The 15,063-nt window shown below is 43.9% G+C and overlaps 1 protein-coding gene across 2 annotated transcripts in view; it reads right to left on the bottom strand.

Annotated features, from left to right (window-relative positions):
- Fer1l6 (fer-1 like family member 6) overlaps positions 1-15,063 on the bottom strand; it is a 149,592-nt gene that overhangs the window by 77,488 nt on the left and 57,041 nt on the right. For both annotated transcript variants that reach the window (XM_076911385.1, XM_076911386.1), the window contains 5 exons: positions 13,194-13,546; positions 7,911-8,019; positions 5,714-5,897; positions 1,786-1,906; positions 120-220 (listed from right to left, as the gene is read on the bottom strand). In XM_076911385.1, the coding sequence (XP_076767500.1) occupies positions 120-220; positions 1,786-1,906; positions 5,714-5,897; positions 7,911-8,019; positions 13,194-13,546 (868 nt within the window). The remainder of the gene's footprint in view (positions 1-119; positions 221-1,785; positions 1,907-5,713; positions 5,898-7,910; positions 8,020-13,193; positions 13,547-15,063) is intronic.

The following is a 15,063-nucleotide window of genomic DNA, read 5'->3' as shown; positions in this document are numbered from 1 at the left end:
AGTGTCAGGAGCTGATACAGCACTGTGAAGTGCCCATCCAATGCGCATGAGCGAAGCTGGTTTCCCAAAGCCGATACAAGCTGAGTTCATCCGAGCGCATCTCCGATGACGTCACCCACCTGCTTTGACTGATGAAGTCACGGAGCACAGTCTTCATCTTCTCTTCCGGTGCCTCCTCAGAAACCTTGACCAGCTCTCTCACTTCTTCTATGCCTTCTTCCTGAAGACAAACCACAGAGCCATGGGACTTGCATAGACATCATTAGTTGTCACATCCCAGAAACAACAGCTGGCTATCTTTGTCTCTGTGGTTTTGTAGACAGGAAGTGCCCCCTTTACCTTCGTGAACTTGGCCTAGAAACATAGGTGCCACGCTCCCACTTTGAGCCCGCCTTTCCTTAAGAGATACGCATTCTTGCCCAGATTACTCAGAGATCCATTTCTGCCTACCTAAGCATCATTCAGTGGCACTCACCTTGTGGAAAACCTAATATCATGGGAAATATTTCATAATTTAAAATTTTATATGTAATTATTAAACAACTTCAAAATCAGTATTTAAGTCAATTTTACAGAGTAATGGAATCCTCCTGACATTAAAAAGCTACTTGCTCTTCTGAGTATATCAGGTTTGGGGACAGGGAATGGGGGAGGTTGGCTGTGGGCGGTGACTATATCCTGAGATACATAATAATTTTACATTTCTCTTTGGGCCTAATTTCTAGGATTCTACTCAGTAGAAGTCTTGGATTCTACTCAGAGAAAAATGGGGTCTAAAGGGAATTGCTCCTCTTCCCACTGTTCTGATAGAATTTACAAAAGCTGCATTTCCTATCACCTGCCAAAGCCTGGTGCCTGATGACACTAGCTCCCTTTGCATCTCAGTATCTGAGGAACAGGCGTCACAGTGGAGTAAGGATTCAGGCTCTGGCTTGGGCTACCTGGGTTCCAATCTAGGATACCATTTTCTAGTGAACTAACCTCATTATGCACCGTTTCCTCATTTATAAAATAGGAAACTAATAGGAACCCTCTATACTGCCACCATAAGGGGAATAAACTTAGTCATGGAGGCCATGAAGGCCTATTGACACTGACCACTCTTTTCTAATTCCTTGCTTTCTCAGTGATGAACTAAAACTATTCTGTCTGAAGAAAAACAAGACTAGACTTACAAAGCCCGTGACCTCCACATTGTGTGACCAGGCCTCTCAAGTTATCGTCAGAGTCTAGTTATGCAATTCCTAGAATCCCACGATGGGAGACACTGTTTTCCTTACAGAAGCCAGGTTGTGGAACAAAGAGGAGGGAGATACAATTCTATCCTTAGTGTAGGCTCTAGAGGACTAGGACAAGAGTCATCTGGTGGGACCTGTGGACTGTGTGGACTGTGTGGACAGTAGAGAATTAGAGAATGTTTCTCCCAATGGGACATATGGGATAGGACAGAGTAGAAGAGAGGACTAGTTGAAGCCAGACGTCAACCTCCTGAGATACCTTCCAACCCCTGCCTTTGGAAGATGCGGAATCAGCCTCGTGATAGGTATTATAAGACTAAAAGGCAGATTTGGTTAGTTTGGATTCTGGTTTGCATAGTTTGCTTTGAATCCAAGGGGTTTTACAAAACATTCTCATTCCTCTGGGTCCACATGGTAGAAGCTATGAAATGCAGTCCCCACCCCACCCCCACAATTCAGTAGTATTTAACTGAAGATCAAGACCCTGGTTGAATAAAAAGGTTTATCTGTGTCCTCAGTTTCCCATTCTGTCTATGAAGCCACCTACCAAGAGATCAGCCATTTTTTCCAACATGTTGGACCAGTGCAGTCTGAATGTCTGGTCTCCCCAGGAACTGATGAAGGAGACACACGGCTTCTTGGCACCAAAGGGCAAATAGTTGTAATTTCTGTAAAAGACACATTGGGTGCGAAAGTCAGTAGGCAATCAGTGGTTTTCAATCAATTCCAATTTGTTCATGTTTCATGTGTTCTGTAGGGCTGCAGAAGAGTAGGGATAAAACTACTATCCTTAGTCTATAATTGGAGACCTGTGAACAGTGAATGCCAGTTATATGGCCACCATGGAAAGGATTAAGAGTTACCGACAAATCAAGATGGCGACACACATCTGATTCTCGCACTTGGAATGTAGATGCAGGAGGAGGATTCTAAGCCATCCTTAGCAACAAAGTAAATTCAAGGATAGCCTGGTCTGCATTTGAGACTCTCAAAATAAAACCAACCAAACAACAGAATTTACCCTCAGACACAGGGAAAAGCTTTGAAATTATCGTCACTGTGTAGAATATGTTGGGCAAACCTTCCTCAATGAAGACTTAAGTCGATAAAGAGAAAAGAGCAAGATTACTTTTTAAATATGTATATTCTGAGAACATTATATTGACCTGCTGGTATAACAGATGAGAGTGAAATTTTTGGAGAAAAGTAAATCACATTACCAATGGGGATAAAGGCATATATACCAATCTAAATCAGTAGTTGGTGGCTTGGCATCATTCTTTCGTCCACTTATCCATCCATCCACCCATCCACCTATCCATCCATCCATCCATCCATCCATCCATCCATCCAATACTTATTCTTGCCAGGCACTGATGCCAATAATATATGTGGCTTGTTTGACTAGGAAGAGATAAGAGGTATAGCCAAGATGTGAAGCCCCAGGGAATGTGGTGACAGTGGAATGAATATACTTTAAATGCTGATAGAAAAAAAAATCCTTAACAGAATGAAATGGAAGACAGAAAGGACAGGACCAGTGTGCATATCTGGTTCCCAAGGAGTGGGGTTAGGTGCATGTGAAGGTGGGGCAGGCAGAAGAGGTACAGCCTTACAACAGCTGTTTTAATGACCAGGTTTTCACAGACCCTGAGAATTTCCTCACAAGCATAGGAGACTGTAAAGAGGGGAATAGAAGGAAGGCAGAAGGAAAGTGCTGAGGATGGGAGTAGTGCTGACTCTTGAGAAGTGGACAATGTTTAGAGAAATGTACTTATGGTCCTTTGGAGGGAAAGAGATGGAGACAGGGGTAGACAGAGGCAGAGTGAGTAGGAGGAAAAGGGGGTGGTAAAAAGAGAAAAAGGAAAAGGGAGGGAAGAGGGGAGGGGAGGGAGGGGAAGGGAAGACAGGAGAGGAGAGGAAAAAGGGAAGAGGAGGAGAGGAGAGGGGAGGGGAGTAGAAACAAGGTTTATTTTCCTTTCAAACAAAAGCTACAAAGATCTTCAGCCTGAAAGATTGGATGTTCTGTTTTAGCTCTCCAACATAAATTTCTTGTTAAGTAAACAACAAAATTAGCAAAGGGTGCCTGGTCTGCTCTGTTAAAAAAAAAATTAAATAAACCAGCAGGTGTCCATTCAGTAAAGGAAGCCAAAGAGGCTCTTGGCAGGAACTGAAATTGTCATTACAGCAAGCCGACAACAAAGACAAAAGGTCAGAAATCAAGCTACCCTGTTTTATCTCTGAAATCATTTCCCTGAGAACCCTGCATCTAAACAAGTGCCCACACTGTTGTATTTGTCTCAAGGTTTCTTTGCATTGGGTTACCATGCGCTAATGGTAGTCTAGGTATTGGTATCTGTGATTTTCAGAGTTTTGTTGCTGGGTCTTTGAGGACACACACAGACATGAGGCAGTTGAGGTTCATTGGGTAAGCCGTTGTGCAAATGGAAAAGCAACAAATGAGGAGGTACCTGGTTGCCCACACAGAGTGAAGACTGCCAGCATCGCTCACCTGTGACTTTAGGCACGAATAAACCTATCCTGAGGATGTGATGACGAGCCTCCACTGATGTCACCTATTCTGATTTATTCCTCATCTCCACCAGGCACAGGTTGTGTGCAAATGCACATTCTTTGCAAAACCAGAAAACCAAGAGCACATACTCAGTGAAATTTTATTAGGAGTAATAGACATATATTGCATATATTCATGTCTGTATGTGCCCATGTATGCATATCTCTGTGTGTGTGTGTGTGTGTGTGTGTGTGTGTGGTATATGTCTGTGTATGCATGTGTGTATGTAGTGTGGTGTGTGTCTGTGTATGTCCATGTGTGTATATGTGTGTGGTGTCTGTGTGTCTGTGTATGTGTGTCTGTGTGTGTGGTATGTGTCTGTGTGTGCATGTGTCTGTGTGTATCTGTATATGTGCATGTGTGTCTATGTGTGTGTATCTGTGCATATGGTATATGTCTGTGGTATGTGTCCATTTGTGCATGTGTATGTCTGTGTATGTGCATATGTATATGTGGTATGTGTGTGTGTCTGTGTATGTGCATGTGTGTATGGTGTGTATCTCTGTGTGTGTGTGTGTGTGTGTGTGTGGTATATGTCTGTGTATGCATGTGTGTATGTAGTGTGGTGTGTGTCTGTGTATTTCCATGTGTGTATATGTGTGTGGTGTCTGTGTGTCTGTGTATGTGTGTCTATGTGTGTGGTATGTGTCTGTGTGTGCATGTGTCTGTGTGTATCTGTATATGTGCATGTGTGTCTATGTGTGTGTATCTGTGCATATGGTATATGTCTGTGGTATGTGGCCATTTGTTAATGTGTGTGTCTGTGTATGTGCATATGTATATGTGCATGTGTGTATGTGTGTGTGGTGTATATCTGTGTGTGTGTATGTGTGTATGTGTGTTTGAACACATGGTCACCAGATGCTGGTGTTGTTTTGGAAGGCTGGAGACCTTTTGGGAGGCAGAACGTCACTGGAGGAAGTGATCGCTAGATTTATTGCTTGGCCCCCTTCCTGTCCACTCTCTACTTCCTGATAGTAAACATGATGTGACCAGCTGCCAATCCTGCTTCATCATGGTGGACTGTATCTCCACGAAATATAAGGGGAAATAACCTTGTGCCTCTAGTTGTGTCTGTCAGGTATTTTTGTCTTAGTAATGAGAAATACATGGCTAGAATTAAGGACACACAAAAAATACCTAAGATACACTGGCCAGACCTTGTCACTTTCTGGCTTTGGGCAGAAATGAAAAGTAGACCAGGGGCTGGAGAGATGGCTCAGCAGTTAAGAGCATGTGCCGCTATTACAAAGAACCCAAGCTCCATTCTAAGCATCCCTGTTGTGTGACTCACAACCAACACTCTGCTCCAGGAGATCTGACACACTATCCTGGATTCAGCAGGCATACTCAACACATGCACATAGCTTCCTCCTCCCCCCCCCCACACACACATATAATTTAAAATAAAAGAAATCTTTAATATATGGAAGAGAACAACTGATAATCTCCAACTGTGGGTTGAAAGACTAAGAGTGGAGGAATCTGTCTAAAGATGGCAGGCTAGGAAGAGAAACCAGTCTGGTGAGTGATTAACAAGCTGCCCATGGGAGCATCTGATCTGCCCGATCTGGAAAGAGGACCAGTGCCTGGGAAGACTGACTGGGAAGTCAGTTCCTAAGGAAATGTCTGGACTACTTTAACCAGACACTCGTGGAGATGGTTTTCTCTCAGGTCTAACATTAACCATCATGGCTGCTCTGTTGTTAGATGAATTCCCCGGACCTGTTGTTGTGGGACTAAGTGATAGTTATGCTTTCCCTGTTTGCATCTGGTTCCCAGCACTGAGATCAGATTTGTGTTTCTCATCTTACTGAAAACTGAAAGACACAGTCCCAGGAACTGGCAAAAATTATCACCCAGCAGAAACTTTGCTCTCACCTGCCCTGTCTCCTCCTACCTGTTCCCTTCTGTTACCAGAGGCTTCTCTGGGTGGGTGGTAGAGGCCGTGGAAATGACAGTGTCATGGTCCACATCTTTTTCTCCTCCGTGCAGCAGAGGAAGGACATCTTCTTCAGTCAGCTCAGCTGATTTCTTCTTACTCCCATGATGAGACCCTCCGTCAATCAGGTTCCCAAAGTTTCCTTCAGAGACAAGAGCAACGGGCTGGGTATCAGTGAGTAGGATCAGTCAGCTTGGCAAACCCCACACCCTCACAGCAAGGAGCTAAGATCTGAGGATAAAGGCAGAAAGAACAACCGATGGAGACCAGGAAAATCAGATTGACAAAGTTAACAATTCTTATTTTCTTGTTCTTAAAATCTACACAAGTTGCCAATCAAGAAAGACTTTAAGGAAAAAGAAAATTCACTGGAGATTTTATAGTTATGTTATTTTTTTAACCTATTTTAATTTTATTACATTATTTTGTGTGCGTACATATATTTATGAGTAAGGATGGCGGTCGGAGGACAACATGCAGGAGCTGGGTTCCCTCCTCCCACCTGTGCATCCCAGAGACCGAAGTCAGGTGATCGTGCTTAACAGCAAAATGCCTCAGCCCTCTGTTAAAAGTTATCCTTAGTGAATACTAATACTTAGTGAATACTTCCTACCGAAATTCACCATGGAGACTTGATAAACTACCATTCTGGATGTGTCATTTGGTAATCAGGTTTTATTTCAGCTCAATAAAATATTAGGAAACTTCTCAAAACTGCTTCTTCTCTAAGACAAGTGTGAGTACCCAAAGATGCCATCATGTTTTTAAAGAGAGTGAGCGGGTGTTGGAGAGAGAGGGGGAGTAGAGGAGGGGAAAGGTCTTCGTGTAAGAGGTCTCTCCAGCATGCACAGGGACCACACACTCTGCTCCAGCTGGGGTCCTAGAGCTGAAATGAGAAATAGTCATCGGGTCCATCCTTAACCCAGAAACAATTTCCATTGATAACTACTTTCAAGTGGAAATTTGGAGTCTCACTGGGAAGACAAACAACCCCTAAGGGTAGTCTGCATGCCCACCATGATGACCAACAGGAAATGAACTCAGCAGCAGCTTTGGAGCTTCCTGGTGTCCTAAGGTCACATCGGAGCTTTCTTTTTTTTTTTTTTTTTTTTTTAATTTTTATTATTTTAAAATTTTTTATTTATATATTATTTATGATTTTTATATTTTTATTCATATATTTCTCTATTTTATCTTATATTTCTATATTTATATCTTATATTTCTATATTTCTTTTATTTATAATTTTTTCTCTATTTCTACTACTGGTCCTTTGTGCATATAGAATGGCTCCCAGCTTAGTGTTTTTATGGGTTTCCTCGCTATTCAAATGAGTGGACGTATGTTTCTTGAGCCTTCTCTTGACCAATTCTGATGTGTTAATTTTTGTCATATCATATCATATATTCCTTAGAAGCCTGTTTGCTTTCTGAAGAGAGACAGAGAGGAACAGAGGGCCCAGAAATCATTATCAGGATATACCATGTGAGAAGAAGCATTTATTTTCAGTAAATCAATAAAAGGAGAAAAAAAAAGACAAGGTGTCTCCTGTCAGAATTCTGTCCTTCACAGTTCTAACAGACATCTTCGTTCTATGAGCATGCAGACATGAAGCCCTCTGCCAGGCCTCCAGCTGTGGAGCTCAGGACAGAGGCTCATCTCTGCTTCCCTCTGCCCTGTTTTACAACAGAACTGCCTGGACGTGAATCTGTTCTTCTCTGGTGGAGTTAGTGCTCTCAGCTGGGCCGCACATTAGCCAAGGAAGATGGCTGGGGATTATGGCTGTAGCCTCTATTGTGTGACATGTGGCATTAGTTCTTCAAATCTTGCAATTCTGGGAGGAGTCATTATAATTCCCACTGTGTAGAGGAAACCAAGACCCAGAGAACTTAAATCATCCCAAAGTTATGGAGCCAAGATCAGTAACCCAAGTCCCTGAATGCAAACCTACACCGATTACTGTTTTGGTTTTGTATGTATGTATGCTTGTTTATTTTTTAAAAATCTATAGAAATAAATCTACTCTTTATGTGTTGACACTGGGTAGCCAGGGAAGAAAAATTCCTTTTTGAGGTGCTGACTATAATCTCCACCACATTAGTTCACTTATTCAGGAGACAAACACTCCCCAAACCCTGCATGTGTCTGCACTCACCAATAGAAACTTCGAAGCTGATAGGTTTGTCTCCAATCTTCCTGTCAATCATGGTAGCTTCAAAAAAGGCTCCAAAGAGTAAAAAGTCCTCATATTTTTCTGGTATAATCTACAGAGAGAAAAAAAAATTGTTAGACAGAGCTGGATTCCTTTCCTCTCTAGAAAGCCAAGTTAGTGGAACACATTTGGTCTAGTGTACTCCATAGACGTCTGAGTCTGGAAATGCCATGCCTTGCCACTAAGCAGACAGGCAGCAATCATGGCCAACAAACTCACGTCCCAACTGAGCTAGCCGCTGGTCTAAAAATGACACAGAATCACCCTCTGAACTGCTAGCTTAACATACATCTTTTATGGCAAAAGATGAGCTTGGTATGTGTCTTCCCAAGATGCTGTTTGGGGTGGGAGGCAGCACTGAACAGGAGTTTTTAGACCCAGGAAATCAAAGATGAGATGCTGAGAGTCACAGCACTGGACTCTTACACATGCGCATAACTGTATAGCCCAGATGCAGTGCTCACACGTATTTATTATTGCTCCTAATAACAACTTTGAGAGCCTGGAATCTAAGCCAGTCCCATGTGTTCTTTGAGATTAACATATGCTAACCTGTGGCCCTGAGGCTGATCCATAGTCAACGTTTACTTCCTTAAGTAGTTAGTGTGGTGGTTTCAATAGGTTTGGCCCCCACAGACTCATGTGTTTGACTGTTTTGCCCATGGGGACTGGCACAGTTAGGAGGTGTGGCCTTGTTGGAGTAGGTGTGGCTTTGTTGGAGGAAGTGTGTCACTGTGGGAGTAGGCTTTTAGGTCTCCTAGTGCTCAAGCTTCTGCAGAAGACAGTCTATCTTCAGATCAAGATGTAGAAATCTGGGCTCCTCCAGCACCGTGTCCGTCTGCACACTGCCATGCTTCCTGCTACGATGATAATGCTGTAAGCCAGCCCCAATTACAATTAAATGTTGGCTCTTATAAGAATTGCCTTGCTCGTGGTGTCTCTTCACAGCAATAAAACTCTAAGGCAATTAGGAGACTCAGATAAGAAAGAGGGAAGTGTTAGGCATAGCAAAAGCATCAACCAATCCTGTGTATCTGGGGTGCCGTCCACACTGACAGCTGTCGGAAGGGATCCAACCTCTACCGTTTACCTTTGTAAAATTAACTGCAGAAAGATTAAGGGGCTTCCAAGGTCACACAGCAAGATTAAGTCAGCTATGGCTTAAGATCTATTCTTCACCAAAGCTGTGTGGTCCAGTAACCTATAGTCTGGAAGACTGGACTATGGCAGGCCATAAGGCAGTGGTTCTCAACCTGTGGGCTACGACCCCTTTAGCAAACTTCTATCTCCCAAATATATTTACATTACAATTCTTAACTGTAGCAAAGCTCCAGTTATGAACTAGCAATGAAGATAATGTTATGGTTGGGGTTCACCACAACATGAGGAAGTGTATTAAAGGGTCACAGCATTAGAGAGGCTGAGAACCAACCGCTACACCATAGGGCAATACTCAGTTCTTTGCAAATAGCTCTTCCTAAATGTGGAACCATTTCTGAGTGAAGATTCTGAGTGAGGTGAAGACATATAAAAAGGGCTCTCTTGTTTTGCAGCAGGATTTACTAAAGTCCACGGAAAGAACAGTAAGGCTTAAATTCCTTAGCAGTAAGCTAAGAGAACAAAATGACTGTGGCCCAACAGGCATGGAGTGAACTGAACAAGAGTCCTGAACTAGGCCCCTCAGAGAATCAAAGGATTCAGATAACTGGCTGAGAGGCATCCTTTCCTGTGGCATTGGACAACCCAGGAAATGTTTCTTTCTGACCAGAAACATAGGGCAGGGCAGAGCCTAGTATAAAGCTTAGTCACTGTCTGTCTACCAGCCTCTTGCAGCCTGGGGGGCTGAGTTTACTCTCTGGGAGGAGGGTGGAAACCACAAAGAGACTAGAGGGAAAGCAGGCCTCAGGGATGACAGATGTGGCAGAAAACTAGCTGTGACCTGCCAGCGATTGGACTTTGAGCAAGTGGCATCCATAGTCCGGATGTTGCTTTTCTTATCTGTGACAAAAGTCTCACATGGCCTGGAACACTTGTGAAGAGCAGACACATAATAAGCCCTACAAAACTGTAATTACAGTAAATAACTCAATAGTTTGAATTCTCTTTTAATCTTTCACATCCTTCAAGCTCCAATTTCTAGCCCCTCCCCCCAGTTCTGGAAGCATGCCTTAAACTGGAGAAATGTGTACATAATGTGTACTGAACTCACAAAGAGAGCGGAGCAACGCATTTATGTCTCTCTGCTTCCTGACTATGGGATACAATGTAACCAGCCGCCGCAGGCTCCTGGGGCTATGCTTTCCCCATCATGATGAACTGTGTATCTTCAAACTGTGAGCCACCAAAACCCTCTCTTCAAGTTGTTTTTAGTCAGTTTTGTCTCAGCAAAGAGAAAAGCAATTAGTACCGAGGGGAAGGGGTCAAGTTGTTTGCCCAAAGAGCCAAATAGAGGTGAGCAAGTCTTGCAGCACACTAACCCCTGCACCAAACTGATGCAATGTAAATCCAGCTGTCCTGCACAAAAGGCCCCAAATTTTAAACACCAAACTTTCTCACCCCATAAATAACAGCAATGTGTAGTTCCTAACATATCCATCACTTCCAACCTCCTGTCGGATATATTTTTGTATGTATTCTCTCCCCTTCTGCCGCACAAGCTCCTTGGAGTTGGGCTCTAGATTTACTCTTGCCCATGGTGAGTAAGATGTTTAATCTTAAGCTGTTCAATCAGTATTCCCAGACTTTCAGACTGCTCACATTCTTTCTGCTATGTTCTTTGGGAGTTTGGCAGAGGCGAAAGAAGCTTTGGTAAGTAATGAGGCAGAATTGGAAACGGCAGTATCGTAGGGTCTCCCAGTGTCCAGATGTGCATGAAGTTGCTGCTAGCAGTGACACTGAGGCTCTGTGACCCTGGGAAGCAGAAAAAGAAAAAAAAAGACACAGCAAAAAAGGGTTGATGGGGACAGGTTGATCCGCTCTGGCTGCTGGAAACAGAGGATCTGTTTATAACAAGAAGAAGGAACACAGCAGAAATGTGTATGTCATGACTTAGTTTTAGGTTACCACCTTCAGGGAAGGCAACCAACTACCAAGTCATAACAATATTCATAATTTATGGGAAGTCTCCATAGTAAAGAACTACATTCTCATACCAATAGCCAACAAGGTACTAAGGCCTCCTGAGTGTCCGGCAGCCATCTTGGGATGGGTCCTTCAGTCCCATGGTACCTTCAAAAGATCATAGCCTCTGCCAAGATCTTGAGAGCTTGTTAGGAGGTTCTAGCAGGTGAACACAGCTACTCCTGTACCCTCGACTGAAGACTCTTCCTCCTCTATGCAGCTTCGGGAGGGAGGGATGCACAGGGAGTGGTAAGGGAGGATGGAGACACTTGCCTACCCGACTAGATCAGCCAGTTCAACCCTGGTGATCAATGGAGTGGCAAATGTCACAACTAAATCACCCTCCTACCTGCTTTACCAAGATGTTTCCTCCGAGGAATGTCTGAACCAGAACCATTTGTATTAAGGTATCTCCAAACTCCTCATTCACAGGAAAATAAGATTTGATGTTTTAAGCCGCTAAGCTTTGGGGTGACTCATACAACAACAGGTAAGTAATGAATCTGGCAAGAAACAGCCACCAATAAGACACCAAGATGAGGAGGGGGTGGAGCCATAAAAGCTCAATTGTCCTGTATCTACCACCTTCTCCACAGTAGGCCAGTAGCCTTCTCTATACCTTGACTTACAGAAAAGTCCACTCCCTACTCAACCTTCCTTGTTTTCTACTAGGCATTTTTTGTAGGAACCCTCACCAAACTATCTTAAGGATGTTGACTTAGATTCTGAATATTTTCCTAGCTTCTTTCTCCTTGGATATCCCTATACAACCTGGCCCACAGCAGGAACTGTCACAGGATGTAGGAGACAAATTCAAGGTCAAGTTTCTAATGTTGGCTTATAGTCTGAACACATACGCACACAATCACAGCCCCAAACAGACAATGCCAGTTCCTTCCCAAACAAACTGATAACACACATTTCCAGAAAAGTTTTCCCAGATGAGAGTCCAAAGGCAGGGGTGGGGGGAACCGAAAGAGCCAAGAGATAAACAACAGGTGGCAAGCTCTAAATAGCTGCACCTTGGTGGAGGGAGCCAGCCATGGATAATAGCCAGAAAGATGTTGGAAGCTTAACCATGTACGTGCTAAAAGATCTGATGGCCATTTATATACACTTTCTCATCAGCCTCTAGATGCTGTCTATGACAGAGTGACCTATGTGACCTCATTTAGCTGAAGAAGAAATGACAACCTAAGGCAGGGTTGGCATGAGAGCCACAAGTAGAATTAATGCCAAGGTTTCCAACCCTGAGCTCTGAGTTCTCTGTAGTGGGTTCTTGAGACCCCAGAAAGAAAAATAAATAGCTCTTGCAAAGTCAGTATGAGTTTCCTACTGCACTTCTGAGGTCTGCCCAGTCTCCCTAGGAATAGACAGCTCTGGGTAAGTGGCCATCGTCTCCCTACCTGTTGACCTGAGAAACATTCCCATAGACAGAATTAACCAGTATCAACTGGAGTCAACCTTCCCCTGCTGCTGACACACAGAACTCATCTGCTCGCTTGACTCCAAACCGTATCACTAGAACAAACACTGAGAGGATAGTCACAGCTGATGTCATCCTGACACCCCAAACTCTTGCCATCAGCACAGAGTTGGGCTGAGGAAATGCTGATGTGTGTCTGGTAGGAACTAATCAAAGATAAGCATTCTGTGGGCTTGCAATTTCCTCCCGGGTTTGTGGGGCTTCTTGAGTTCTTATCACACAGCTTGTTGCCTCCTATTCTCTCCGGTCCTCCCTCTTCCTACATGGTCATACAGCCAAAAAACTACTCCAGGATAATGCAGCTGCAGCTAAACCAGACAGGCAGAGCATCCTCGTTCAGTCTACCACACTCCTACTAATACCTCCAGCGACTTTTCTGTCTTCCTTTTTGAGTTCCCATGGGATCCATGCTTGAGAGATTCGGAAGAAATTCATCATGAGTGTAGGGCCATACTACTTGCATGAACAGAAATACATGCAAAGATTTAGCACTAGGCCAACACAGTTTTGCCAGGAAGAAGAGACCTGTACAGGAGAAGCTCTTCTGAAACCTGTGACAAGCACTGTCTCCCTTTGTCCTGGGCTCCACTAACCATCAGACACACAGCGCTTGGACCTACCTCTGGGGGGACAGCAAAAGATTCCACCTCCACTTCTGTGGAGTTGGTTTTGTCAGTAGCCTGCTGGGCTTTGCCATCGTCGGCTTTGTCAGTCTTGTCCTTGCTGGAGCCTTTAGACGACTTTGAGTCTTTGTCTTTGGAAGACAGCTTCAGCTCCTTCAGAGCCTTGGAGAACTTAGACTCCTGGGCCCCACCTGAGAGGATCTCCACAGCAATTTCCACCAAGATTCGACCCCTGAAGGACACACCTTCCCCAAAGCCTTCATTCAACTCCTGGTAGTCATCCATGAGACTGTGGTTCCTGGGGGAGCCATACAGGTTAATCCAGGCGGGTCCGAAAGTGGGAAGAAAACCTAGGGAAAACCTGAGTGTTAGTAACCAGCTGTACGTTCACATTTAACCATGTGCTTGTTTTATACAAGTTACATGTAAAAAGATATGATATACAGACAAAAGAAAATATTTAAAAGGCATCCTCTCTTGCTCTCCATCTAGTCTCTCTTTTGCACATTTACACTCTTTCACATCTGTAATAGTGTAGAGGCCTCCCCGCACACGTAGCAGATACGCAGCTTGGTCCACGTGTGAGTCCTAAAGAACGGGAATGGTAGCTATCCTAAAAGCTGCTGCCTGTGAGTGGGACATGTTCTTCTAGCTGGGCTGCCTTGTCTGGCCTCAGTGGGAGAGGAAACACCTAGCCTCACAGAGACTTGAAATGCCAGGGTTGGGGGATACCCTGGGTGGGGGATGGGGAATGGGGGAAGGGTTGTGGAAGGGGGAGACTGGAAGGGGAGGCAGTGAGTTGTTATATAAATACATAAAAAGAAATTAAATTAAAAAGTATTTAGAGGCCACCTTACACCATTCTGTCACCATTTAGCCATCCAATGTTTATTTATTATTAGCAGGAGCCAGGGAGCATGCTTGTTGCCAACCATGGAGTTCAACAGAGGACAAGCTGATACAAAGATTGAACAAAGAAACATTTACATTAATATCTATAATATCAACATTTTGAAGGGGATACATCTTCTATTACAAGAACAAATAATAGACTGATGGAGCATGGAAGAATGGGAGTGGGCTCTACACCAGTGATTGATGGATCATGAAGGAAGGGGCGGGTTGTAAACCAGTGATGGAGCATGGGAGAAGGGGCGGGGCTGTAACCAGTGATGGAGCATGAAGGAGGGGCAGGGCTGTAACCAGTGATGGATCATGAAGGAAGGGACAGGTTGTAAACCAGTGATAGAGCATGGAGGAGGGGCAGGGCTGTAACCAGTGATGGAGCATGGAAGAAGGGGTGGGGCTGTAATCAGTGATGGATCATGAAGGAAGGGACAGGTTGTAAACCATAGTGATAGAGCATGGAGGAGGGGCAGGGCTGTAACCAATGATGGAGCATGGAAGAAGGGGTGGAGCTGTAAACCAGTGATGGAGCATGGAGGAACAGGGGTGGGGCTGTAAACCAGCTGGAAAGAGTATAGAGCCAGAGATACATGAGAAGAGTTTGGGCAGGTGAGAGGCCTTAGACCTTGTACTGAGTTTTGCTCACGATCTTAGTATCATTAAGAATATTTTAAAGGAATTTTATCAAATCTATAATGTAAAATGTCTCCTAAGACCAGTGGTTCTCAGCCTGTGGGTCACAGCTCCTTTGGGGGGGTCATATATCAGATATGCAGCATATCAGATATATCAGATATCCAGCATATCAGATATCTCACAATAGTAGCAAAATTACAGTTATGAAGTAATAATAATAATAATAATATTATGGTTGGGGGTCACCACAACACAAGGAGCTGTATTAAAGGGTTGCAGCATTAGGAAGGTTGAGAACCAGTTAAGACCATTGCAGCTACCATGT

This window comes from Arvicanthis niloticus, chromosome 13, assembly GCF_011762505.2.
Source record: "Arvicanthis niloticus isolate mArvNil1 chromosome 13, mArvNil1.pat.X, whole genome shotgun sequence".
In the NCBI taxonomy this organism is placed as follows: domain Eukaryota; kingdom Metazoa; phylum Chordata; class Mammalia; order Rodentia; family Muridae; genus Arvicanthis; species Arvicanthis niloticus.
Note: the sequence above shows the minus strand (reverse complement) of the source record. Positions and strands in the feature narration are given on the sequence as shown.